A 26,590-nucleotide genomic window follows, 5' to 3' on the forward strand; every position below is an offset into this window, starting at 1 on the left:
AGAGCACTGTCAGGGTGTCTGCATGTTTTAGAAAGACAAATGAAAGCTAACTGAAATACATTTGAGATCAAATTAGACAAACAAAGAAGGAAAAACAGCCAATTTGATATCAGACACAGCTTATGGGACATGTTGAGGAATAATAACACGTAAGACAACACAAATTTAATTATTCTGCCTGGAATTGAATTTAAGACTAATTTATTAAAAAGTGACTAACAACGACATAATCCTCTTAAACTGCAAGTGAACAGAAAATTAATTATTACAACAAAAAATCTGTATAGTGAGGGGTCATCTCGTCTGCACTATTTACACTTTTTGCAGGAAAAGAAACACAATTCATTTTGATGTTTGATAAGCCAGAAAGTTGTCTTCAGAAAGACGAGAGTGGTGAGTCTATAGTAACACCGTGTAACGTTAGCTCATTTCAGACAGGGTGTTAGCAGTTAGCTTGGTCATTTACGAGCATGAATAATGGTTGATGGAAAGTGAACACTAGTTATTATGTTCCAGGTAAACTTCTTAGCACATCATATCAATGTTTTAAGCGGATTACATGATAAGTTCTGAAAAGGGAAATCAACTTATTTAAAGCTGTGAAGTAGCTTGGCCTGTCAGTCTGTGAAGCTAACGAAACTTTAGCTTCAAGCAGCTAAAGTGCAGAGCTGACAACTGTATCGTTAGCGATAAATTGTTCAGACATGACCTACAGTACCTTGGGAGCAACTTCCCCACATTATGACAAAGCTAAATAGTTGTACACTAAATATGAGCAAAAGGTATTACTTTTTCAATAGAAAACAAGCAACTAATATCTGATTTTTTTCACATAGAAATATGTTTGTGGTTATGCTTGATAATAAAAGCTTAACCAAAAAAAATATTTTTATAAGTTATTTAACACCATGTAGACAAAAAACAGGCCTGGGGATGAATTTATGAGAATAATCACAATCACAACATTGTTCAGAAAAATCCAAACAAGATATTTTCCTTAAATTGTTCAGTTCTACCTTTACATATAGCCATTTTAAAATACAGTACTTTGATATTTGAAATGACCTGATTGATGGTACTGAAGACAGGAAAGAGAGAAGGCAGCAAAAAGAGAAACCCACGAAACACAGGCAGAGAAGGAAGGAAAGAAAATAAGAGGAGTTGAACGAAGGTGAGGGGAGGGAGAAGAGTGCTGAGCTCGAGAGGAGGGACGGAGACAAATAGAGCGAGGGTGAAAAGGCGAGGAGCCGAAAAGAAAAGGGGAAAAAGAATGAGAAAGTGCCAGCATGACAATGACAGAGTGAGTGAGCGAGGGAGTGTGAATGAAAGGCTGACAGAAAGGGATGAATTCATGTGGAACACAAAAGGAGACAGACACTGCCACCTCTTTCACTGTATGTCTGCATCTCTCACTCTTTTTCTTTCTCTACCCTTACCTTTTTTCACCTGTCTCTTTATACTGCTCTCTACTTTATTTTGCTTTCTTCAAACCCTCTCCCACTGCTTTTTTAGGCTGTCTTTTCTGTGCCAACTCCCCTCTCTAACCCTCGTTTCCACCATCTCTGCATCCACACCTTCTTTTCTCTTTCTTCATCATGCCATTTCGTTTTAAGAGTATTTTCATACTAACCCCTAAATATGAGGAGCCATCATTTCCTCTTTGTTTTTGGGACTAAGCTGGTGTTTGTGCCATCCGAAACTGAGCTTTTTCCGAAGCGGTCTGAAAATACCAACCTCACCTTCTAGTGTGGACAAGCTATACACAGCTTTTGGAAAACCTAAGCATGCTCAGTGACATTAATGAAGACAATTTAATAACTTGATTTGACTGACGTCTTAGCACAGCATCATAGGAAATACAGTACCGTTCGTCTGGGTCACAGGTGGCATCTACAAGCCAAGGGTAAACGATCATTTTCTGCTTGTATAGTTGCTTGACGACAGAAATAGAAAAAGAAGTAGATAAAAAACCGACTAAATCATGAGTTGGGCTGTTTCTATAGGAGACCTATTATATACTGTTTTCAGATTCTGACTTGTATTTCGTGATTCTACTAGAACATGTTTACATGCTTTAATGTTAACATTAACATTAAGCCCCCCCTCCCAAAAAAGCCCAGTCTGCTCTGATTGGTCAGGGTGTTTCTGCATGTCTCTGCAATCTCCGCTGTTGTTGCACTCCGTTAGAGTCTGAGACTGATGGCAACGGAGTAAACGGCGAGACTTTGTAAACATAAAGGACTCTGAACCAAAAACTACACAACCGGACATGTTTCAGCAGTAATGTGGGTGAAAAATTAGCAGCCAAGATTATAGGTTTCTCTGGTGTTAGCATGCAGCTACTTGTATTTAGAAGTGGATTGTGGAATAAAACAGAACTTTCTACCATCAAAAATAGCAGATAAAAGCTTCAGAACCAAATACTACCCAACCGGAAATTGGGGAAAATTAACAACAATAGCAGCCAAGATTACAGCTTTCCCTGACTTAGCATGTAGCTAGTCCTATGTAAACACAACAGTAACCTAGAAAAACTGCAATAGCCTGCCTGGACCAATCACAGATAGAGTTAAAAAAAAAAAATTCTCCTAAGTACATTTACCTCATCATTTGAAACTCTGTCCACGTTTAACATGAAAATCTGACATTGTTAGATTATAGAAATGACAGGAAATACAGAAAAGCATAATAGGTTCCCTTTAAAACACAGTATAGCAGGAGAGGACCGATCAGAGGTTTAACCAGCTGAATCTCAGCACAGTAACTGGTAGGGGTGCACGATTCAGAAAATGTCACGAGATTCGACTCAAAATTGATTTTCGATTCAAAAACGATTCTCGATTCAAATAAAATGATTCATGGGCGCCCAGATAGCTCAGCTGGTAGAGCGGGCGCCCATATATAGAGGTTTACTCCTCGATGCAGCAGGCCCGGGTTTGACTCCGACCTGCGGCCCTTTGCTGCACATCATTCGCCCCTCTCTCTCCCCTCATGTCTTCATCTGTCCTATCCAAATAAAGGCTGAAAATGCCCAAAAACATAATCTTAAAAAAAGATTAACTGTATATAAATGTAGTTACTTTTCCCATGTGATTGCAGAGACAGACAATTAAAAAAAGATATATATGTGAATCGATTTTGAGTCGGTAGAGCTTGAATCGCGATACGAATGTGAATCGATTTTTTTGCACATCCCTAGTAACTGGGCTCGTCTTTCCTACCCCTGGTCTTTTGTAGTTTGCAAGCAGAAAGAGGACAAAGAAGAAGAAGAAGAAGAAGAAGAAGGGGTTTAGCATTTTCCTGTTCAGGTGTTAGTGTAGACATAATACAACCTAAAAACACGTGTGTGGATGCACATTGTTGATACAGCATCCAACTCTCACATGTTTCACCTTTTCTTCTTCTTTCTCTTCATCCAACAACCACTGCTTTCTGTCGCCCCCCCCTTTCACTGCCCCCTCCCTATTTTTTTTTTTAATACCTTCCTTTCTCTCCCTTGCCTTCCACCCCTGAACCTCTCCCATTTTACTCATCTAAATGTACTCTCACCCTCAGAGGCTCCACTCTTCTTTCTTTAGCATTAAATGAAAAGATAATCACTCCTCATTTAACACGCTCTCCTTGTTTACTCTCCACACTTCTCTTTACTGCCATGCCTGAAAAGCTCAACTTTGGCCAAACAAACCTGATTTGATGGCATCTGAAACAGCCACTTGGGGGGGTAATATCAAAAAATGGTTTAACGACAGAGGGGGGGTGAGAAGGAGGCAGCGAAGGGTGTAATTGGTCAAGGGGAGTCGGGCGTGGAGAGCATTGTTGGCTGCCTACTGTAGCGCTATCTATCTCTTTTTATTCATACTCTGACTCTCTCTCTCCCTATTCCTCCGTTCCTACATTTACCACTCCCATTCTCACCTTCTCATCCGTTATCTCCATCCTCCTCCCTCTCTCCTCTTGCCATCTACACTATACGACCAAAAGGATGGGGACTCACATCAAATCCCAATGCTCTCTCTCTTTCTTCAGCTGTCCTCCACTCTCTTTGTTACGCTTTTTTTTTTCCTCGATTCCCAACTCCGATTTTAGATTCCCAACTCCTATTTTAGACTTGCTCTCTCACTCTCACTCCCCTCCCCTTTCTGACACGTCTCGCTGCAGCTCCATGCTGATAGACCATGAATATCAAATACCTGTGGCACAGCATGGAGGAAAAGAGGAAGGCAGGCAGGTGTGTGTGTGTGTGTGTGTGTGTGTGTGTGTGTGTGAGTGAGAGAGAGAGTTGTTGCGTGACCTAGAGAGAAGGCAGGTCTGTATGCATCTATAGGTGGATGTGTATCAGTACAAGCACACTAACACAAAACAGCATGTGCACTCAAATGTCATCCTTATATATGGTGTACGTGCCTGCACACACCCCTTCAACTGCCAACACACACCACTGACACATGACGACTATAGCATTAGGGCGAAGAATCGATTCTCACACACACACACACACACACACACACACACACACACACACACACACACACTCTCTCTCTCTTTCTGTCCCAAACTAATCAGCTGGTTTCTCTCCAGCTCTCTCTCTCCCTCTGGACAGTCAAACTCTATGTGGCTCGCTCTCGAGAGCTCCACAACCCACTAGAAACCATTTATAACCTCATCCAAACCAGAGCAATTACACCAGCAGCTGCTCCATGTCTCTCCGCGTATGTGTGCGCTAGTGTGTGAGTATACTTGTGTGAATGTGTAGTCATGAATGTGCACCTGAAGTATGTTTGTGTGAAGTGCACCATATGGCTTGGGTGTTTCAGAGAGCGTAATGTTTGAAAAGTATAGTCTATGTTTGTAACTCTATACGTACAAGTGGGCTTTTTTTTTTTTTTTTTTTTTTTTTTTTTTTTTTTTTTTTTTTTTTTTTTTGTATGGGAGGTAGTAATGTTTGTGTTTTTTGTAGAACATGGGGGCCCCAATTGAATGGAAACACTTTATGTGTCACCAAGAGGCTACAGAAAACAATATAAAATTTCGTTTATTGGCCGGCCCCCCCCCACCCCCAAAACCCCCTTAAAAAAAAAAAAAAAATTATGTGTGAAACTCTACCACATGCAACAAGCATATGGTATAAAGAAGCTATGGTACAAGAGTTTACACTAAAAGCACTCCATTATGAGTAAAGTCTTATATTTACTTGGGAAAATTACCTAAGTATTATCAGCAATTTGTACACACGTGTCAAAAGCCAAAGTTCTCGTTAGACGAAATGAGTATTATATTACATATTATACTACCTTTATATACTGTTGGATTATTTACTCAATAATAACATATGTTTAATAAGATAATTATGTGTTGTAAGTAAATAAAAGTCTATTTCCATAAGAAATTTAGTGTAGTAGTATAAAGGAACTTACAATGTCTTTACCTTAATGACATGAATGATGACCGAACCTCAACTGTCAACACAGTTTTGTTATATCAATATTTTAATATATGAATTGGGCTTTGGCATATACATTTAAATGAAATATGGCATAAATACAAATATGGCCCATAAGGAAATGAGCTTATTATGTGACAGTTATGCTAAATCAAATCAATTCTTATATTGTCCTTAGATAAACAGAACCTTATATTGAACTGCAAATTAAGTTCAATGCCTGCGATGTGTCATAAGATGTTTTAAACTGATACATGACATGTCATGTATCCACCATGTCATCCTACGCAACGCCACCACACCTGTAGAGCTCAACACTGGGGTTCCGGAAGTAACAATCCCATTGATTTTCTCTATAAGGATTTTGATTATTAGCCATAATGTCTAAACCCTCCGAGGTAGACTGAGCACAAGTTACAAGGTTGTGTAACAAAAGTTTCTGTTCCTGTAGAAGCTAGAGGTCCGTATGAAATCAAACTTGTATTAAGAACAATTTGCGATCTTATGGAGAAAAACTACACTACCTACAATCCTAAGCGTTAACAGCAACATCTCTGATTGGTCCATCTCGTTGTTTCCACAGAAACGTTTACCGAACCCGCAAAACCGCGAACGGCTAGAGTGAGCTTCTACCATTGAAGTCTATGATAGTTTCTCTACAGTCTTGTACCTGTGCCTTTTTTTTTTTTACGCCAAATCAAATGTTGTATAGTCACGATTCATCTGGTAGCTGTTTGGCTTGGTTCTGGGCTTAAAAGTCTTTGTATGGGCAATTTTTGAAACGTCAATGAAACAACTGAATGGGGAAAAACACTTCCGGAACCAGAGCCGTTGAAAATGTGGGCGGTCATTGTTGAGCTCTACGGACATTCTATATAATATTAATGCTGAGTCACGAGCAGCCAACACATGTTCATGTTCTGTTCTGCTATGCTGAATGCTTAATCATGTCATCAAGAAAACCCTTATCATTACAGTACAACGTGCCAACAGATTGCCGTTTCATAGCAGCTTTGTGTGCAGAGGGGAAAGGAAACATGCACGTGTGATAGATAGCATCTTGGCACGGTGTTGCTGCAGCGTTACTGCTGCCACTGCTGATGGCTTTTCAATATAGCATTGCAGTAATTTTCCATAAGCCTGTGTGACTAATGGTGTAAACAATGGAGCCCAATGTTCACGTTATGGGCCCATTATGGAACTATCAGGGCAGGCATGTAAAGACGGATGCCTTTGATCAGTGCTCTATTGTAGAAGCCAGGAGCAGGGAAGAGGATTTGCCTCTTGTGTCTTAAGTGTGTGTGTGTGTGTGTGTGTGTGTGTGTGTGTGTGTGTGTGTGTGTGTGTGTGTGTGTGTGTGTGTGTGTGTGTAAAAAAAGAAAAAAAAAAAAGCGGAAGAGGGGAAGAATGGAGTGAAAATGAGAGGTGAAGGGAACAAAGACAGAAACAAGAGAGATACAATGGTAAGGTAAGAGTGGCTGAGAAAGAGAAAAGAGAAAAACACCGCAACGTGTTGTGTTTCTACAGACCATTGGCAAGGCATCGAATTGGTTAAATGACTCCCAGTCTATCTGTGAAGCCAACCAAAGTATCTCATTTGCCTTTAATGCCTTTTCCCTATACAGCATAATGACCCAAGCTGGTGATGTCATGCAGCAGTTACCTCAATCAGCCAATGGGGTTTCCCGGCTGTCACGGGCTGCCTTGGATGCTAAAAGGAGCAGTCAAAGTCAACATGTTAGACACAAGGGCCACTTAGACAGAAACCACTGGAATGTGATGAGGAACAAAATATAGAGTGAGGTGGCAAAGTATTTAACACGGATGGTTAGGAACGTAAAAGTAATGGCTGAGGGGTTGGAAGGAACACAAACACACTAAAGCATTGATAATGGATTAAGTAGAGATTAGCTTTGCTGTACACAAACAGTAAAGTGGAAAAAAGTTTGATATAATTTTAAAAGGTGAATACAACAGAGTGTCACACAACTAATGACAGCCTCTAGTGGACTACTGGGAAAATGTGGGTGATTTTCAGGTCATTGGACTGATTTCACGAAGTGAGTGCTTTTTCCACTTCAGTTGGTGCATTTTGTCTGCCGTGTAACCCTCGACAGAGCGCTCTCTCTCTCGCACAGGATGAGTCACGCCATGCCAACCTCAAAAACCCCGGCTGGAGTGCCAGCAAACCTGCAGGTCTAAAAGCTGTCTACATAGTATATTCTGCTGTTTTTATGTTATTAATTGCAATTTTGGTTGAACTGTTCAAAGAGATGAAAAATAGAAGGAATGAAGCCATATTGGTAACCCAGTCATCAGATATACTTAAGCTCCATTAAGGCTCTAATCCCGGCGTGGAACTGACTGAAAAGTCTTTTCTTCTTTTAACTCCAACTTTAACATCAACTCTCTTTATGCAAGCTGTCTGAATGGATACATTTTGTATGTATGCATACAGATAATACACTCTACTAGCAGGGTGACAAAGCATGAATGCTATTCTGTTCATTGGGTGCATTAAAAACTAGGTGGGGTCTTATTTTTACCCATGTGTCTTTGCATACTGTGACTGTGCAGGTTGTCACGATTCAGTACGTCTCTGCACAAACGCTGCCTGGTACAATTCTAGTTCACTGAACTTAAATGGTTCCAACTCTGAAACTTTATCTCTCTTCACAGTGCTGGAATTATTATTTGCTTAATCAACATACATTTGGATTAAATTAACATTCAAGTAATTTATTAAACAGAATTGGCGAATTGGTTCCAGTTTCTCAAATGTGAAGATGTGCAGCTATTCATCTGCTTTGTATCATTATGATTGGAAAACATTTCAATTTGTGACTGTTTCAAACAAAAACCAAAAACAATTTGAAGGCATTGCCTTAGGCTCTGGGAACCTAACTTTTAGCATTTTCATTTCCTGAAACTATTTAGACTTAGATCAAGAGATCAATAATGAAAATAATCATTAGCTGCCGCCCAACTTCTCAACATTCAATTCTCTCTTAATCTACTCAAAAGGTATCTATTACTTGAAAATGGATGCTTGTCCATTAAAAGCATCCGTTGTTGCACTGTTAGATGCACACCCTGCATCTAAAGCGGTGCACCATTACGGTGCCTCTGCTGCTGCTGCTGTTGTTGTTGTTGGAAGCGAGATGTTTAAAATGAGGCGCCTGACAACAGATAGCATCTGAAAGGCACTGGATCCATTATGTGGCGGTTGATGTTCCGAGAAAGGGTGAGGAAGAGAAGAGAGGCTCATCTGGAGGTTCGGAGTTAGAAAGGGAGGGAAGGGGTTAGGTGAGAGGAGACCAAATGGGGGAGAGAGGAGACAGCATGGCCGTGGTGGGTTTCCTTCATCTAGCTCTCAGCCCGGGTGTTGCATTGATTTTTAGGGAGGTAAATGTCCACAAAGACAGAAAACGAAACAATTGCTTTGAGCACAAATACATGGAAGTAAAAAAAAACAGGGTTCAGGGTTCAGGGTTTAAGGGCAAGTCCCTTAAAACTCAAGTTATCTCTCAGTGCGAGTGTAGAGTGGGATGCCAACATACAATTTACACAGTGTTGCAAACTCTCACTAAGGCTACACAAACCAAAATATCTCATCAACATTCTCGTATAATGGGCATGCGCGTGCTGGTGTAAACAGAAGGCAGCATGTGTACTCCGCCCATTGCTGGTAGTTACCATGGTAACGTTAGTAGATTAGACTCAGAGAACGAGATGTTGTGACCGATAAGACCCAATCAGGAGGAGAAACGTTGGGGTCAGTGTCGGTGTTGCCAAAGGTCTCCGTTTGTGGCCGTTGAGACTGAAACACAACCCCCCAGATTCCAAACCAAAACGGGTCAGAAGTGTTTCCTAATGTCTCCGGTTTAGGGGCTCGGAAACGCCAGAGCAGGGGGAATGAGAGGGGGAAACGCCAGAGCAGGGGGAATGAGAGGGGGAAACGTTACAAAAGATATTCGTTTTTAAACAAAAACGTAGCGATGTAAATGTAGCCTAACAAAGCAGCAGCGGTAGAACTCTAGGGGGTCTTTCTCTACTCATGTAAAGGCTGATGGAATGATACACGTCGTCATGTCTGAAACTTGTGTGCACGTGTGACATGTGCCAGCTGCAGCCACAGTAATCATCAATGCCCTGCCATAACATTCCTTGATGATGAGGATCATCCACACAGCTGGCAGGTACCACCGCCAATCAAATTAACCGGCCAATTACACTTCTAGCGTGCCGCGCAGAACGCACCCAATTACTTACACTTGGCCAGATGTAAGCTGAAGGTAGGGCCAGATGTGAAGACGTGAAGTCTGCGGTTGGTAAATTACAACTCAAGTTGGCTATGTAAATAGGGGGAGTTATGGAAATCTGAATAGCCTTTTAATATCAGCAGTAAAGACAGATGAGCTTTTAACAGCTGCTGTGGTGGAGAAGCGTTTAGGAGACGTTGTGACGAGTAACGCTCACGCCATAGAGACCGTACTGTAGAATCGGAATCAGAAAGCAGTTTATTGCCACAGTAGTGGAACTACATGGAATTTGCCCTGGTGATTGGGTGCATACATACAAACATATTAAACCTTAACAAGAATACAAAATAAATACAGATACTGGAGCCTTGTTTGTGAGGCTGACTGCAGAGTTGTCACTGTTACTAGAAAAGTAAGAGTCACGTTTTTCCTGCTGATAGCTGACTGTTCACAGAAGGTAGATTACCATACTAAAACTACTATCTACAGCGCACAATCCCAAGATTATGAATGTTTCTTGCATTCGGTGCCTGGGTATTTATGAATATGATATATGTGGCTATTTATGTCAAGTGCCTCTATTACAGATGGCGTCATCTGTCAAGGTTGTCAAAGTTTCCGTGCATGTTTGGCACTGAGACAGCCGCAGCCAGCTCCGACTGCATTTTTTCCCTCTCAATAAAGTAAAACCCCAAACTAAACAGACTGTTTGGTATTCACCTCCCATATCAGAGCGAGTCTGCTGCAAGACGGCCAAACTGACAACCCTACCCACAGCTGACAAATAAAGCAAACTCCCATGTGTTTCCACCTTCGCTGACAAATACAGCTCCGAGGGGAGTGATGGAGAGAATTATTCTGCAGCGCAGCCTGAACAATCCATACTGATGAACCATGAAATTGTGATTTGTTAGAGCAACTCTGGATGGAGATTAAAATTAGTGTTACTGACTAAAATGTATATGCATGACTAGTGACTTGCACTGTGATTGACCAGCTAGTTTACTAGTGGGCCCTGGATGCATAAGACACGGTTTTTATCCCAACTGGGTGATAACATTCTGTGTTTCTCTGAGCAGAGATTAATAACATCCGTGCAAAAGAAAAGGTTTGGGGAAGTGGGTTTGATTGCAGGCTAGTGTTGGGGTGGAGTCTTACCACATCTCTGGGGCTTTGCATCTGGGGCTCAGCATTCTAGAGGATAGAGGGGGGACAGAAGAACCAAAAGTAATCAAGCACACATATTTATTGACAGGAACAGTAATAAAAGTCCAGCACACAAGAAGCCGTGAAAAGACAAACGTATGGATGAGTGGAAGCGGAGTGATAAGTAAATAAGGATGCAGGAAATGAAAATGATCAATCTCAGCAGACAGCTGTGCAGTGATGGCTGGGTAGCGTGTGCTCAGACTTCAAATATAAACTGTGGGTCAGAAACAACTGTAGCGTTTGCAAGGACAAAAGAATGTCACAATCTCTACTGAGGAGAGGACGGGTTTGATTTCCTCTCTAGAGTGTCTCCAGCCAGTGTCCTCTCACTGTCAGCTGTTAACATCCAGACAAGAGAAACTCTCAGTTCATCCAGATTGCTTTCACCACATGCAAGTGACCTAGAAGAGCTCACAGCAATGAGCTTTACCAGAAAAAGGAAGACTGTTTTCTGCCTGAGTTTTGAAAAAAGCATTTACACACTCTGATCTGTGCAATATTTATTGACAAAGGCATTGCATCATGGACACTTTGAACAAGACTTTATTTGGTGAGCAGCCGTGATCTTTAAACATTTGCAGTTTGGTCTCTCTACATGCACGCTGTCCTACTTAAGGCTGAAAAATATATGTTCTGCATATATTTTGGGGCAAAATAATTGATTCTATTCTTTGATTTAAATCTGACAGTGCATAAGTATAATCTTCAAACAATCTGCTGGAAATGAACCGTGCTCTTTCTCTATCAAAGAGACAATTGATGATGAATGATGTTGCGTCATGTGTGCCTGATATATAATAGCATATTAGCGTAGTAATTAGGGCTGCACAATATATCGTTTTGTAATCGTCATGGCAATATTAACTGGCGCAATACACATCGCAAAAGGCTAAGACATATCGCGAAAGAAACTCCGATTTTCTATCAGTAGAGAACTGCACTTTAAAATGCATTCTTTCTTTAGTGTTGCCTTTTATATTCAATTCAATGTTTAATTTGTTCAATAAAAGAATGTTAGAAATTATTTCCTTTCATTTGTTCAATTCAACAAGCAGTTTGTTGTATTTCAGCAGAACACTGAAAGCAGCAGAACTGAGTACACTTTAATATCTGTTTATTTGTCGTTAAGTAATATCGTTATCGCAATATTCAACAACATTATCGCATATTGTGCTCGTACCATGCAGCTCTAACAGTAAAAGCAATTTACCAAGCAATTCTTTTGTTAGACTTCCACTAATGTGGAAAGCTCAATAACCAATTTCATCGTTATATGTTATTTGCTTGATGGCTAAGGTTTCAGATGAGTGATAAAACAGCTCGCTCAGCTTGTCCAATCACAGATCAGAAATAGGATCTGGTTTAAAAATTACGATTCTAATGGAATCGTGTTTATTGGAATCGTTTGGAAAATTTGGTTTTGAATCCGATCATCGGTTCCAAATTTAACACGCGCAAGTTTTGGTTTCCGTAGCGACCACTGTACTTCCAAGCGCTTGTTGTGGTGCAGCCGTGGAACGCAGTAAGTGGAGCTCTGGTGTGGCTTTATTTTACGTTGAAAAATAACACTGTAAATCACCTTGGAATCACAATCAAATGTTCCTCTTATCTGTGAAATAAGCATGTGACCCATTTCAACTCCACCCCTCAAAGAATCTCAATCAAGAATCAATAAGAACCGGAATGGAATGGAAGAATGGGAATTGGAATAAATATTGTTAAAATCAAAACGATGGCCAACCCTTGTCATAAACATTAGTGAATTAAATGTAAGGCCTCTTCTTTTATACCTGCTGCATGTGGTAGCTGCACTAATAATACAACAGCTGTTGACTTTATCGCTTCATTACACTACATTAGGTTTAATATATAAAGCTTAGTAACTGCCATTTTGAATTCATACTTGTGTGCCGTTTACTCTCGCCTCTCTCCTGTTTTGATTAAGGTCAGTTTAGCCATGTAGCTTGTGTTTTTATTGTTATATAATGTATGTTGACATACTGTTTAGTCTTCCCCAGCTCTAACACCCATGAGAAAATGCTTTGAATATCGACTGAAACTGCTCATTTTGTGCACTGGACCCCACCTCCCTCGAGTCCCATCTCGACCCTGACACATCACCCTCTCCACCCTCTCCTCTCCCCTCCCCTCTCCCCTCCCTCTCTTCTCCCCCCTCTCCGGCTGACAACCACAGATCAAATAAATCCTGCCGTCTAACTACCAGCTACGCAGAGTCAGCCGGACTCAAAGCCCCGCTCTAATCTCCAGATGAGTATCGACCAGCGTGGCAGCTCCTCTCATCTAACTTGGCCCGCGGCGACAGCCAGCCAATAGCCTCCTCTGCATCCCTTGCTGTGATAATTGTCACCAATAAGCCATTTGATTGACACGACTTGCAAGCAAATGACTGCTTGTGCCTCTAATGGCCCCGGTGACTGCTGAGAGAGACCATTTCTATAACAACAGAGGTGGCGCTGTTTGGTGCCATAACTCTTGTTGCAACTTGGTATAAGGCGTGTGTTAAAGCCAGCTAGCGGGGCTAGAGAGGTAGCAGAGAATCATCGGCCATCGCTGTGGAGTAAATGCCGATGTGAATTAACCCTCGCGTTGTCTTCCCGCCCACCATCGACTTGTTGTCCTTCTGCTTCAAAATTGAAAATTAACTTTTTTTGGCGCTTTTTCAGTTTTTCCGATGCTTTTGACCACCTTTTTCAGTGCTTTTTTTATTCATGGCAAAGAAACCTAATTTAAATGGCTTATCTAATATGAGTTTAAAAAAAGAAGAAATTATGAATTATTTTGACGAATAGTTCAGATCAGAAGATGTTGAGTGAATGTCGGTAGACATTTACTTTTTTTTTTTTTTAAATGCTATAAAATTGAATAAAACACCCAAAATTCAATGGAAGTAATCATTCATTTTACCTGCGAAGAAACACATATGGCTTCCATATAACGTACATCCATTCTTCTGTGTTATTTCTTGGGCAATTTGGTTGAAATAAACCTATATTTCTGATATCAAAAACATTGAAAACCCAAGGACAACACCAGGGTTAAAGCTCGCCAACGCTGGGAAAACTAACTACACTTAAACCTCACTTTTCTGCCGTCTTGATTTCGTCTCGGCCGTTACGAGCTCACTTCCTTAACAAACAACTTTGAGGGGGGTCCAGATGTGCCGTAAATCAATACTGCTTTTCTGCAAAGATGATTAAGTGTGACATCTGGCGTCTTGTAAAAACACAACCTTGAGGCAAGGAAACCGTTGTAACAAATGTACCAACTAAATTAGCAGAGGTTTGCATGAATTACTGAGCAAGCTGTGAGTGGGATCTGTCCAGACTGAGTGACAGCAGTAGCATCCAAAAACAACAAGCACACACAGATTTATACTGCTGTTTGTACAATGTAATGTGTGAGGATTTGGCCTGATTGATATTCAAGCTAAGTGTGTTTTTCACTCTCTGCCTTCTACCTGCCCTGCGTCTGTCCGTCCATCCCCACATCCATCAATCTAGCAAATCAGCTCGGGAGGCAAAACACTAGCGAGCGAGATGGAAACGCAGACACGGAGAAGGTAAGCTAACAAAGCCAGAGGGAGAAAGGGAACTGGCGAATGAGAATGGGAGGGTGCCGGATAAAGACAGACAGAGATGGAGTGAAAGCAAGAGGAAAGGAGAGGGTGAAAGGAGATACAGAGAAAAGATTGAGCGCTACAGGTTTCCTCTGAGGCTAGACGCAGCTCGGTAATAGAGAGGAGTGCGGCGGCGGAGCGGGACAATCAATCTGCATGCTCGGCTAGCGTGTTGTGTTAGCTGCAGAATGAGGAGACAACACGGCACTCACTGTGGGGATTAACCACACTCGTGACAGCAAAAAAAAAAAAAAAAACATACAAAGACACACACTCGCATGTATGAGCACACACCATGGTCTATACTAAGGCCGCAGAATATGAGGAAAATATGCGATAAGGTTGTTGAACATCGTGATAACGATATTACGTGCGATAAATAAACAGATATTAAAGTGTACTCAGTTCTGCTGCTTTCAGTGTTCTGCTGAAAAACAACAAACTGCTTGTTGACTTTAAAGCCAATGAAAGGAAATCATTTCCAACTTTCTCTTATTGAACAAATTTAACATCGAATATTAAAGGCACCACTAAAAAAAGAACGACTGTTATAATTTAAAGTGCCGTTTTCTACTGATATTTTCTTTTAACAAACAACAAATCTCTAAGTTTCTTTCTCGATATGTCGCAGCCTTTTGCGATGTGTTTTATTGTGGCAGTTGATATCGCGATGACGATACAAAAACGATATATTGTGCAGCCCTGATCGATACTTATCCATGCGTGATGCCATGATGTGAGAAACATAATGCTGACAGGATGGAGAGTTGAAGGGATGTTCTGAGGGAGGTGGAGAAGGACCAACGTACCACGTCTCGGGGGAGGAAAGTGTCCTCCTGGCGTAGAACCAGCAGCCCCACGGCACCGCCCATGGGCGTGGCCCTGAGCAGAGACACCACCTCCTCCTGGGTGCGCCCGTTCAGGTCCACTCCGTTCACCTGAACACCAGACACAGTCAGGAAACACACAGCAACTCAATTAGGCCTGGAACAATTATGACTTCATTGTCTAATTGTCAAGTTTTTACATAATTGCGACTTCTTTGTTAAACTGCAATGAATTGCTAACATTAGCTAAGTCTTTGAGGCATATTACTGGTAATTATTGATTTTGTTTAGATATACCAAATTGTAATTATTAAGTGATTGTTAGTTGTTGGCACTTGACCCTTTAACAGAAATGACAAGGAGGGATACAGTTAGAAAATATGTTTTTATGATAATAAAGAGGCGTGGTTTACTTCATAGGCTGTGTATTTGTGTTATTACATTATCTAGGTCACATGACAGTGATATATTGTTAATTGCAATTATTTATAGACAATTTATTGTACAGCAACGTTTGGAATTGTTCCAGCTCTAGTGAGAACACTGAGATCAGAGTGTCATTATATCTCCTCGCTGCGAGTCACTGATGCACTTTCTGATCTGTCAGAGCCGTTTCATTTTTAAAGTAGTTTTTGATGATTATGTATTTCTGGCTTGTGTTTTTGTCTGAATAAAGAGATTCTCAAAACATCCACGAAAAAAAGAAAAGAAACAAACAAACAAACAAACAGGAAACAAGTTTTGCCTGCAGCCTCTTGAGATTGTATCATTATGAACCATTAGGAACACACAGGCCTGTATCTCATCCCATCTATAAGCCTATACACAAACTATTTCCAGTTATTAAGCAAGTTAAATACAGGAAATGAAGAGAAACCATGCATCCTGTCAGCAGAGGTCAAGTAAATGTACAGTATAGTGAATAATCAAAGTACAAGGATATATTGTGAGATAAGGCATCTTAATGCTTTAAAAATCAAAAACAAAAAAACAGTGACTGGATTCACTTCTTAATGGGCTGCGTGGAATCATTTCTTAGCCTGAGGTAAAATATTCAAATTGCTAATATATAATGTTTTAAAATGGAGAAAAAGCTGACAATCCTCACATGTTTAGGACAAAGTTATAGTTCCATACAGTCATTCCATCGCTGGAGAGAAATTAGTTTAAAGGGGGGGTGGGGGGGAAGGCTTGTATCATGTGGACGCGCCGACAGTTTTGTTGGGGGGGGGGGGCATGAATGGGGGAGACAGAAACTACACACTATAGCTTTAAAATGAGAAAAGAAAGGATTTAAGCTTGTGTGCAATAAACCCATAGACTCAGTGTTGCAGTGGAATTCGCTATGCAGACCAGACGGTTTCCAATGTGAGATAACACATCTTCAAAAGCTATTCCAGCTCGCTGCACAAGATAAGAGTGTGAAAATATGTTCTCTGATTTCATTCCAGGATGCTCCATTTGTTTTTAGTTACACAACGCACATCTATTGGACTTCAAGTAGTAGTACTTGTGGGGTCTTCACGCTGTGACACATCATTTATCGTCGTGGTTGTGTTCCATCCAACAACCAATCATCGCCGCAGATTACACTAAATGAGTCCATCACAGCACTATCTGTGAATGTTACAGATTACAGGAATTTACTGTTAATACCAATGCATCTTGGGAAAATAACTAAAAGGTGGGAATTACCTTAAAATACCTTAAACTTTAAAACCAGTATGCTTACTGAAAAATAAAGAGTTTCCTGGCGAAGCTGCTGCCCGTGTATTACTGTCAATTTACAGTGAAAAGTTTTACAGTGCAGGGAAAGACAACACGTGTCATATTACAATATCCAAAATCCAAGACAATATCTAGTCTCATATCACGATATCGATACAATATTGATATATTGCCCATCCAATTTAATTCCGGCTCTGCCTCGAACTTAATTAGGATTGCCTGATCCTGATGCTTTTCATTTTCTTTTCTTCTTCTTTGTCTCTGTTTGTTGTTGTTGTTTTGTTAACCGTTGTGTCTGACTGGGATCGCGCCGTATACCTATGTCACTAGGGACCCCCCTCAATGCCAGATCTCAAGGGGGTTGTTCCTAAAGAATATCCGACTTTCACTTTCTCACCTCCAGCAATCTGTCTCCCGCCTTGAGGCGGCCATCTTGGATGGCAGCTCCCCGAGGCAAAATGTTCTTGACATAGATGGGCGCCGAGCCGCCGATGGGAACGTCCCGGGACGTTATACTGAAGCCGAGTCCCTCGGGACCTGTGGGAGGAGAGGGGAGGAGAGGGGAGGAGAGGGGAGGAGAGGGGGTTATTGATGGAATCTGTGTTTGTCTTCAGGCCCATGCCAACGCTCCTCTATTCCCTCTGCAGCCCTGCAGCTCAACCTACCACGGATAGGTTCATATTCAGCTGCTTATGATAAAGTAGACCGATGATTACCAACCCAGGGTGATGTGTACCCCAGGGGGTACTTCTGCTGTTGCCAGGGGGAACGTGGAAAGATTGGATACTATAGGGTCGGGTACTCTCTAAAGTAAAGAAAAATGCCTCGTAATTCAATACCCAACTTCAACACCTAAGGAGGAAATCTCATCAGAGTCAGTGAGCCAATCAGCACACAGCATGCTTCTACCAAGATCTAAGAATGTCTGTGATTGGCTGTCTAACGTTACACGTCGTAACCTGCATTTACAACAGCAAGGTTTACCTTTACATACATGTCGGAGGGGAACCTTCTAGGACTTCTAGGACTTCAGAGAAGGCCCAACATATCAGCATATCAAATCTCATATTTGACCTATTTCAATAAAGATAATTCTCTCTCTAAATAAATAAAAATTTTAGCTTGATTTTCTATCAAATTTGCTTCAGAACTGACCGTGTTAGTGTGCACGTATAACATGTAGAGTTCACTAAATTTGAACTACATGAATGTGCACCGTTGAGGGATAGTTCCTTTGAGAGAACAGACAGTTTAAAATGTAAGAAAGGCTATCCAATAAGCTGTGTTGCACAACCCTTTGTCAATGTCTTTCCTCCCTGCTCCACCAAGTTTCCAGTGCCACCTATTTGGAGAGAAAATGCTAATGATTCTCACTCTACTTTCTAGTGTGACCTGGTACTTACAGTATTCAACATCTTTACATGATCTTATTCATCTAAGTTTATGTGGACGGATGGGATTTTGTTTGTGTAGATTTGTAAGTTTTACCTGCAGCCCCTTAAACCCTTGTGTTGATTTGATGATTTTAGACCAACTTTTTCAGTTAAAAAGCAGAACTTGTGAATTATGTTGACTAATCGTTAAGATCAGAGGAAGAGTTTAAGTCAAATTAGACCCGAGGACATCAGTAGGGTTTATGAACCATTAGGAACACACAGGCCTGTATCTCGTCCCATCTATAGTCCTAGAAACAAACTATTTCCCATTATTAAGCAAGTTAAATACAGGAAATGAAGAGAAACCGTGCATCCTGTCAGCAGAGAGCTCAAGTAGATTCATAGTAAATAATGAAAGTAGTATATATTGTGAGGCAAGGCAACTTATTGGTTTAACAAAAAAAGAGACTGGACAGTGTAATAAGTACATGCAATTACATGGTGCCAGTGAGTATGTAAGTTAGCTAGACCTTTAATACTTGTACGTGCCTGAGTTTTGAATTAAAACCAGAAACTGAGAAAGGACCTGTGGCGTGACCAGATGACACCGTGCAGGCTTACGAGGGGGACTCAGGTGTCAGTGGTTTATTCCAACATGTCCACTTCTGTCAACATGCACTCAAGTCTCCCCTCCTCCACAAGCATTACACCTGGCCACATCCTGCACTCTGACAGCTCTCATCAAGGAGAGCTGTGTAAGGACACTGTTCCAAATAACTGTGTGGTGGTGGTGGTGGTGTGTGTGTGTGTCTGTGGGTGTGTGTGTATCTGTGTGTATGATATTGTAAAACAAAGTTAATATAAGAACAATAATGAGCATCTTTGCTGTATCAGAGAAGTGTGTGTTTGTGTGTGTGTGTCTCTGTGTGTGTGTGTGTGTGAGACTGTAGAACAAAGTTAATATAAGAACAATAATGAGCATCTTTGCTGTATCAGAGAAGTGTGTGTGTGTGTGTGTGTGTGTGTGTGTGTGTGTGTGTGTGTGTGTGTGAGATTGTAAAACAGTCAAAGGAACACGCCGACTTATTGGGAATTTATCTTATTCACCGTAACCCCCAGAGTAAGACTAGTCCATACATACCCTTCTCATCTCCGTGTGTGCTTTAACGCTGTCTGACGTCTTCAGCATTAGCTTAGCCTAGCACAGATCCTGCAGGTAACTGGTTCCAACTAGCCTACTGCTCTGAATTGTGACAAAAGTGACAAAATAACGCCAACATGTTCCTATTTACATGTTGTGATTTGTAGAGTCACAGCGTGCACAAAAAACAACGTAACATGAGACACAGCCATCTTCTATCTGTAAACAAACCGGGAATATATATTCTCAGACAGGCTTGCTGCGAGCATAACACTCCACCCAAGCACTATATTCTTCCGCCTGAGAATATAGTTCCCGGTTTGTTTACGGGTTAGAAGATGGCTGTGTCTCATGTTGCGTTGTTTTTTGTACACGCTGTGACTCTACAAATCACAACATGTAAATAGGAACATGTTGGCGTTATTTTGTCACTTATTCGGAGCAGTAGGATTACTGGAACCATTCACCTGCCTGTTCTGTGATGGGCTGATGCCGCTGGAGCCGTCAGACAGCTTTACAGCACGCATGGAGATGAGAAGGGTATGTATCGACTTGTCTAACTCTGGGGGTTACGGTGAATAAGCTAAATTCCCAATAAGTCGGCGTGTTCCTTTAATATAAGAACAATAATGACCATTTTAGCTGTATAACAGAAGTGTCTGTCTGTCATTGTAAAACAAAGTTAATATAAGAACAATAGTGAGCATTTTAGCTGTATAAGAGAAGTGTCTGTCTGTCATTGTAAAACAAAGTTAATATAAGAACAATAATGAGCATCTTTGCTGTATCAGAGAAGTGTGTGTGTGTGAGACTGTAAAACAAAGTTAATATAAAAACAATAGTGAGCATTTTAGCTGTATAAGAGAAGTGTGTGTGCGCGCGTGTGTGTGAGACTGTAAAACAAAGTTAATATAAGAACAATAGTGAGCATCTTTGCTGTATCAGAGAAGTGTGTGTGTCTGTGTGTCTCTGTGTGTGTGTCTGTGTGTGTGAGATTGTAAAACAGTTAATATAAGAACAATAGTGAGCATTTTAGCTGTATAAGAGAAGTGTCTGTCTGTGATTGTAAAACAAAGTTAATATAAGAACAATAATGAGCATCTTTGCTGTATCAAAGTGTGTGTGTGTGTGTGTGTGAGACTGTAAAACAAAGTTAATATAAGAACAATAGTGAGCATTTTAGCTGTATAAGAGAAGTGTGTGTGTGTGTGTGTGTGTGTGTGTGTGTGTGTGTTGTGCGCGTGTGTGTGAGACTATAAAACAAAGTTAATATAAGAACAATAGTGAGCATCTTTGCTGTAGCAGAGAAGGGGTCCTAATCCTTGCTGCCTGTCTGACTGAGCTGTTGCAGAGAACAGCAGAACACTTAGCTATTCGGTTCCACATCCTCTACCTAATCCGCTACATTGATGAGCCAATCAACTTCCCACAGGCAGACGAGGTGCGCTATTATAGTCACCGGTAAATGCCCGTGGTGTTCCTGGCATTAAAACAGGGAGGAGGATCGTTAAAGCTCCTATTAGCTTGATTAAGACATACCCAAGCAATTTCCTGTGCAGAATGGGATCCTTTGATTGATTTTGATATTCCCCGGGATTTGCGACGAGACCGGTGTCTGATTCAAGCACATAAACAATGCGGGAGTTTAATCTGCGCTCAAAGCTGTGGGCTTTAAGTCGGTACTCAAAACAACACAGACGAGCCAAGCAGCCTCTTGGGAGACACCGTTAATCCCTGCAAATGTCTGCTCCAACATCAGCAAACAAAAGGTGGAATGAGGAAAGATAACATCTTTGACTGAGAACATAACAGAATATCTCCTGGCACATATCCTGCACAGAGATTTCCCGAGTATTATGACCGAGTAGAGATGTGAGAGTGAGGAGAAAACGAACTATGATAAAGGATGGTGGAAACAGCTATCAGCTGGGATGGAATATGGAATAAGAAGCAGCTGGGTGTTGGGATGTTTTATGTTCTGGCTTGATTCTAGCCCCAGGAGAGGGAACACGTTTGGGTGAAAACTTCAACGGGCATATGGTGCAGCCCTGTCAGACTCTTTGCCGTGGCATTTGACAGCACACAGGGACCAACGGCTGCTTAGCAACAAGCTCTCTGGCCCTGAGACCTGGCGCCGACACCTGGTATCCTGTTGGCAGAGGTTTGCACCACCTGGGCCAGCTGTCAGTCATTGCCTATACAGAGAGAAGGTGTCCCCAAAGTTTTTTTCCCCAACATGGCTTTTTGTTCTGTATTCCCACCTCCCATACTCTGTACAGTTTACTGGACCGCTATTTGCTGCTCACATCAGCATGCTGAACTCGGCATGTTTTTTTTAAGCCTGTTACATAATTGTTCACATTCTGCATGCTTCTTTGTCTGCGCCATTTCTCAACTAAAACAGTCCCTACACTTGTGTTTGATGTGCCAGGAATGGGGACATTGCTTGTTTATTTAGTTGGACTGGAAACGCCAGGAACATACAGAGAATGTCTCTCATTTCTGAATGCCAGAGGAATGCAAAGCATGAGAATTTCACAGACCGACTGGAAAGAATGGGATCATACTTCAAAAACAAAAATGATGTAATACGTTATGTATGGCCTGAGATGTTTTTTCCACAATAACAATAATGATAATGGAGGCTCCTAGCGTGTCTCTAAGTTTACAGCATCCATGGACTGTAACACCATGACAAATTCCTTGTATGTGTAAAAAACGTACTTGGCAATAAAGCCCTTTCTGATTCTGATTCTGCCTGTAGAGGCTCCAGGTAATGCAAGGTTCACTTAAACAAGACTGGCAGAGTGACCCTCCATGCTAGAAAAAAAAGGAGACTGCCCAATTCTTCTCAAAAATGTAACAATTTTAAATGCTTCTTGTGCCTCGCGACTAATTGCTTTTCTTTGGTGGAAACCCATGGGGATAAAATGTGATTCAACTGAGCACTGCAGCCTCTCTTTTCTCTCTCTTTTTTTAAATGATGTGTTATTTGTCTGCATGTCATTCGGTTAGGTTTGTACTTTTGTTTGTCTTTAAGGTTGCTTTTCACACCTGCCTCGTTTGGTTTTTGCAGACTTATATATGATTTAAGGGATAATAACTTTCAGATCCATAAGCTGTTCTGACCACATATTGCTGGTCATCTGTGTGACATCATCATCATCTCTCACCTTCTCTCACTGTCTGTCAGCTGCTCACTGTTTGCCTTCTTCTAAAATATTAGACTAAACCAGAACCAGAAAACCAAGACGGTATAAATGTGGTGTTGCTCCACTATTTCTGAGTGTCGGCGAGTTTCAGATTTTCTGTCCAAGTGTCTGTCCCGACCGATTGACGTGTTTACAGTGTTTGGTGCGTTGGACAAAGTGCAGTGTGAAAGCAAACCAAACCAAATGAAAAATGCAACAATGTTGAAACTTCACCCCCCGAATCGCACCGAAAGAGCCCCAAGCGTGCTGCGTCCATAACTTACGGTGTTTGTGACTAAGAACTTCCTCTTGGGGACAACAAAGTCTAAAGTCTTAAGTCTGAAGTAGCCCTCTGTCCCACCTTTCATCTCCTCACCTTTCTTTAGCTGGATGTTGAGCCTCCTCCCAACTTTCTTGGTAAATCCTCCTGTTGGCGTGGCGTTGAGCCCCCTCTGAGGCGAGGGCGTGTGGCCTGTCGGCGGCTTGGCTGCAGAGACCACAGGGTGAGCCAGAGGGGGGTAGCCGTCGGTCTGCTCTGGGTGAGCGTGGGATTGAGTGTGCAGATGGGAGTGCGGGTGAGTTTGGGAACCGTGTCGGGACACCCTGTGCGGGGTGTGGTCCACGCCAGAGACGGTGCTGCCAGTCAGGGAGTCTGGGCTGAAACGACCCGAGGCGTACGCCGGGTTCCTCTCAGCGTGGGACAGCTGTTCGTAGTTGCCCTTCATCGATGACGGCACCACGTGGAACGTGATGACAGGAGAGCGCATGGCCTGGCGGAACATGTTCTGGGCTCTGGGACAGAAAGAGCGGGAGGAAGAGATTTGGAAAAAGGATGGAGAGAGAGAGTCGATTATTCAACGGCCTTCAGCCCTGAATATATATACTGTATGTATACCGTATATATGTTCTTGTCTGCACAAACTTGCCTAGTGAAGCACCCCGTCTACCTGTATCTCTCACTCTCTCTCTCACACACACACACACACACACACACACACACACACACACACACACACACACACACACACACACACACACAAAATACTGTATAGAAAATCCATCTTCGCCCACCTGAACATTCTGACATGATAATTAATACTTATTGCCAGCGTGAGCGGCTGTAAAGAGACTGAACCCTCCCTGACAGCTCCATCCCATAATCCCCTCATTTGGCTCTAGATGAAGGAGACCTCTATCTGTCGGATAGTTTGCAGAAAATCCTCTTCTAAACCCCCTTTCGGTGTGAGCTACAGTAGGTGTGAAGGGAAACTTATGTTGGCTGTCAGCACCCTGAAACAGCGGAGCCTTGTTAGCCCCACCTGTTTCAATAAAGCAGACTTTGGTATGGCTCTTCTTCCCTCGCACCCCGACAGCTGCACAGACGTTCTGGAAAATGCTGGGGCCCCAGAATTTATATTGCCCCCCACCACCCCAGAGAATTTGGTTGTGAAAATCCAGGTCCATTTTTTCCCATCTACTAATAACCTTCAATGTGGGTCTTGTCTTGGCATCTTTATAATTTCAGAAGCAGACAAGATGTAATCCTCTCCCTTATAAAAAAAAAATACTGTTAAATGCAGAGAGCAACTGTTGATGCCCTTGTAACAACACTATCTATAAAGCCTTATCCCCACCTGTTACTTGCAGCAGGGTTGACTGGGACACCATAAACTGACCGGGATGTTCACCCAAAGTATCATATTATTTCTCACTTAATCACAGTGAGTTTTGCTTTGATTGTCTGTTGATAAAGTTGATTTCTGCCTCCACTCCAATGCAGGTGAATATTGAATCTATTTCTATTTCTAGAAATAGTCCCTTTGCTAGAAACTCTTTACAGCATGTATTTTTTTCTTTTTTGCATTATCCAATTTACAGGGACAGTGTTTGGTGAAAGAGATATTGCTCCCTTGTATTGGGCTGATTAACATGGCGATGGAAATCTTAGAGATAGACACTTCAAAGATGGCTAGATACTAGCAAGATAAGAGGTAAGTGGAAACATTTCGTTTTTGTTTCATGTCTTTCTTTTTAATAATTTGGGTGAACCAACCGTTTAGATCACTGCATGTGAAGTCCCATGAGACAGAAACGCATCACCATGACACACCTGCATATGCTCATGTGTGGACTGTTCTGTGCATGACTGTTTATGCATCACATTTGAATTGTATACTGAACCTGATAACATACATGTATTTACTCCTGTATACATTTACAGTATCAAATCAAACACATGTATGCATCACTGAATTTCTGAAATTGGATTCAGCAGGTAACATGATATAGGCAGCATGCAGCGGGGGGAGGGTGGGGGGGTTGGGGTTGGGTTAGGCAGGTAATGAAAGCCTGTGAACAGAGCAGGAAAGCAGAGGCTGTGGAGGTTAGGAGTGCGTTGTCCATTCCTTCCGATGGAGAGCGAGGGAGGTGTTACATTAGGATTCCAGCCGAGCAGTTACTGAAACACAGGCAGGCTTTCCCCCAGAATAGTTCTTAATTTGTTTTATTTTTTTTTAACGAAGGCCCGGCTGGGGCCGGTCACAGACTGATGACTAATGTAGAGCCTGTGATATTGCAAAATTGAGAATTTAAAAAAAGCTATAATACCGATCCCATAGGGCCCTACATTAAAGACGGTGCCAAAAGCTAACTGGAGATTTGAAAATACAATACCAGTCAAAAGTTAGGATGCGTTTTCTCATTTCATTTTCATTCATTTCATTTGAATGGGAAAGTGTGTCCAAACCAAGCTGCTCTGTAACTGTACTTTAAAAAATACTATAAATAAATAATAATAATTCCCAGTTGCTTAGGCCTGGTGGGGGGGCAAATTAGGCCCAGTGGACCACCAGGCATGCAATTACACTGGGTGAAACCCTGACATGGGAATAAAGGCTGCGAGGATTGCAGGGACCACTGCAGCGGTTGAGGGTGCGAGTCGACCTACAGGAGTTAAATAGGTAAAAGGTTAGCTTAGCACAGGGACCGGCAGCGGAGGAGTCTGTGCACTGGCAGCAGTGCAGAGAGGAGGGTCACGAAGGCATGAGGAAGAGAGGAGAACAGCCAAAAGAAGGGTTTAGGACTGGAGGTATAGGACCAGGGAGGAAGCCAAGGTCCAAAAAAAGCCAACCACACACGAAGTCCAGGGAGCACCGGAGCAGAGCTGCTGTCTTACTGTTCAAAGCGGATGTTTCGCAGGTCTCCGTTATTGATACAGATGATACAGTCATTCTCCTGGAAGAGGCCCTGTTGCTCGGCTTTGCCTCCCTTCTCCAGACGCTTGACCAACAAGCCAAGAGTCCTGAAAAGGTCCAAAGGTCCAAGTCAGCACAATGCAAGGCGATGTCAGTGGATTCAATGTGGCCAGACAGAGTGCACTATACTGGAAATTACAAATACTGTAACTTTCTTTGAACATAATTACACTTCCAAACCCCTGCCAAAAAAATACTCAGAATTGGTGTACGAAGTAAAAAAATAAAAATAAAAAAAAATTTAGGAACTCTTTGTATATTCCACTCTATGCTTTTTTCACATGAAATGCTTTGTTGTTCTATGGATTCTATAGTATCACTACTACAACAATTAATCATTGAATACCCTAACCTCCCTGTTGTTATGGTTAAGGAATCACTGTGTGCCATGTTAATGAAAAGCTTTTCCCGGTCAAAAAAATAGAGCTATGACTAATTGCTAAAAAAGATACTTGAAAAGAGTGTGCGGTATGCTCCTGTCATTTGCTTAATCAGCGTGCCACCGAGGCTTGTGAGAGAAAGCAG

The 26,590-nt window shown here is 41.8% G+C and overlaps 1 protein-coding gene across 6 annotated transcripts in view; it reads right to left on the reverse strand.

Annotated features, from left to right (window-relative positions):
* LOC120567663 (partitioning defective 3 homolog) overlaps positions 1–26,590 on the reverse strand; it is a 351,607-nt gene that overhangs the window by 139,475 nt on the left and 185,542 nt on the right. For 4 of the 6 annotated variants that reach the window (XM_039814628.1, XM_039814624.1, XM_039814623.1 and 1 more), the window contains 6 exons: positions 25,987–26,112; positions 23,188–23,603; positions 17,501–17,640; positions 15,358–15,486; positions 10,861–10,896; positions 7,104–7,151 (listed from right to left, as the gene is read on the reverse strand). In XM_039814628.1, the coding sequence (XP_039670562.1) occupies positions 7,104–7,151; positions 10,861–10,896; positions 15,358–15,486; positions 17,501–17,640; positions 23,188–23,603; positions 25,987–26,112 (895 nt within the window). The remainder of the gene's footprint in view (positions 1–7,103; positions 7,152–10,860; positions 10,897–15,357; positions 15,487–17,500; positions 17,641–23,187; positions 23,604–25,986; positions 26,113–26,590) is intronic. The other 2 variants (XM_039814627.1, XM_039814626.1) reach the window with 1 other exon arrangement.

The sequence above is a fragment of the Perca fluviatilis genome, chromosome 11 (assembly GCF_010015445.1).
Source record: "Perca fluviatilis chromosome 11, GENO_Pfluv_1.0, whole genome shotgun sequence".
NCBI classification, from domain to species: domain Eukaryota; kingdom Metazoa; phylum Chordata; class Actinopteri; order Perciformes; family Percidae; genus Perca; species Perca fluviatilis.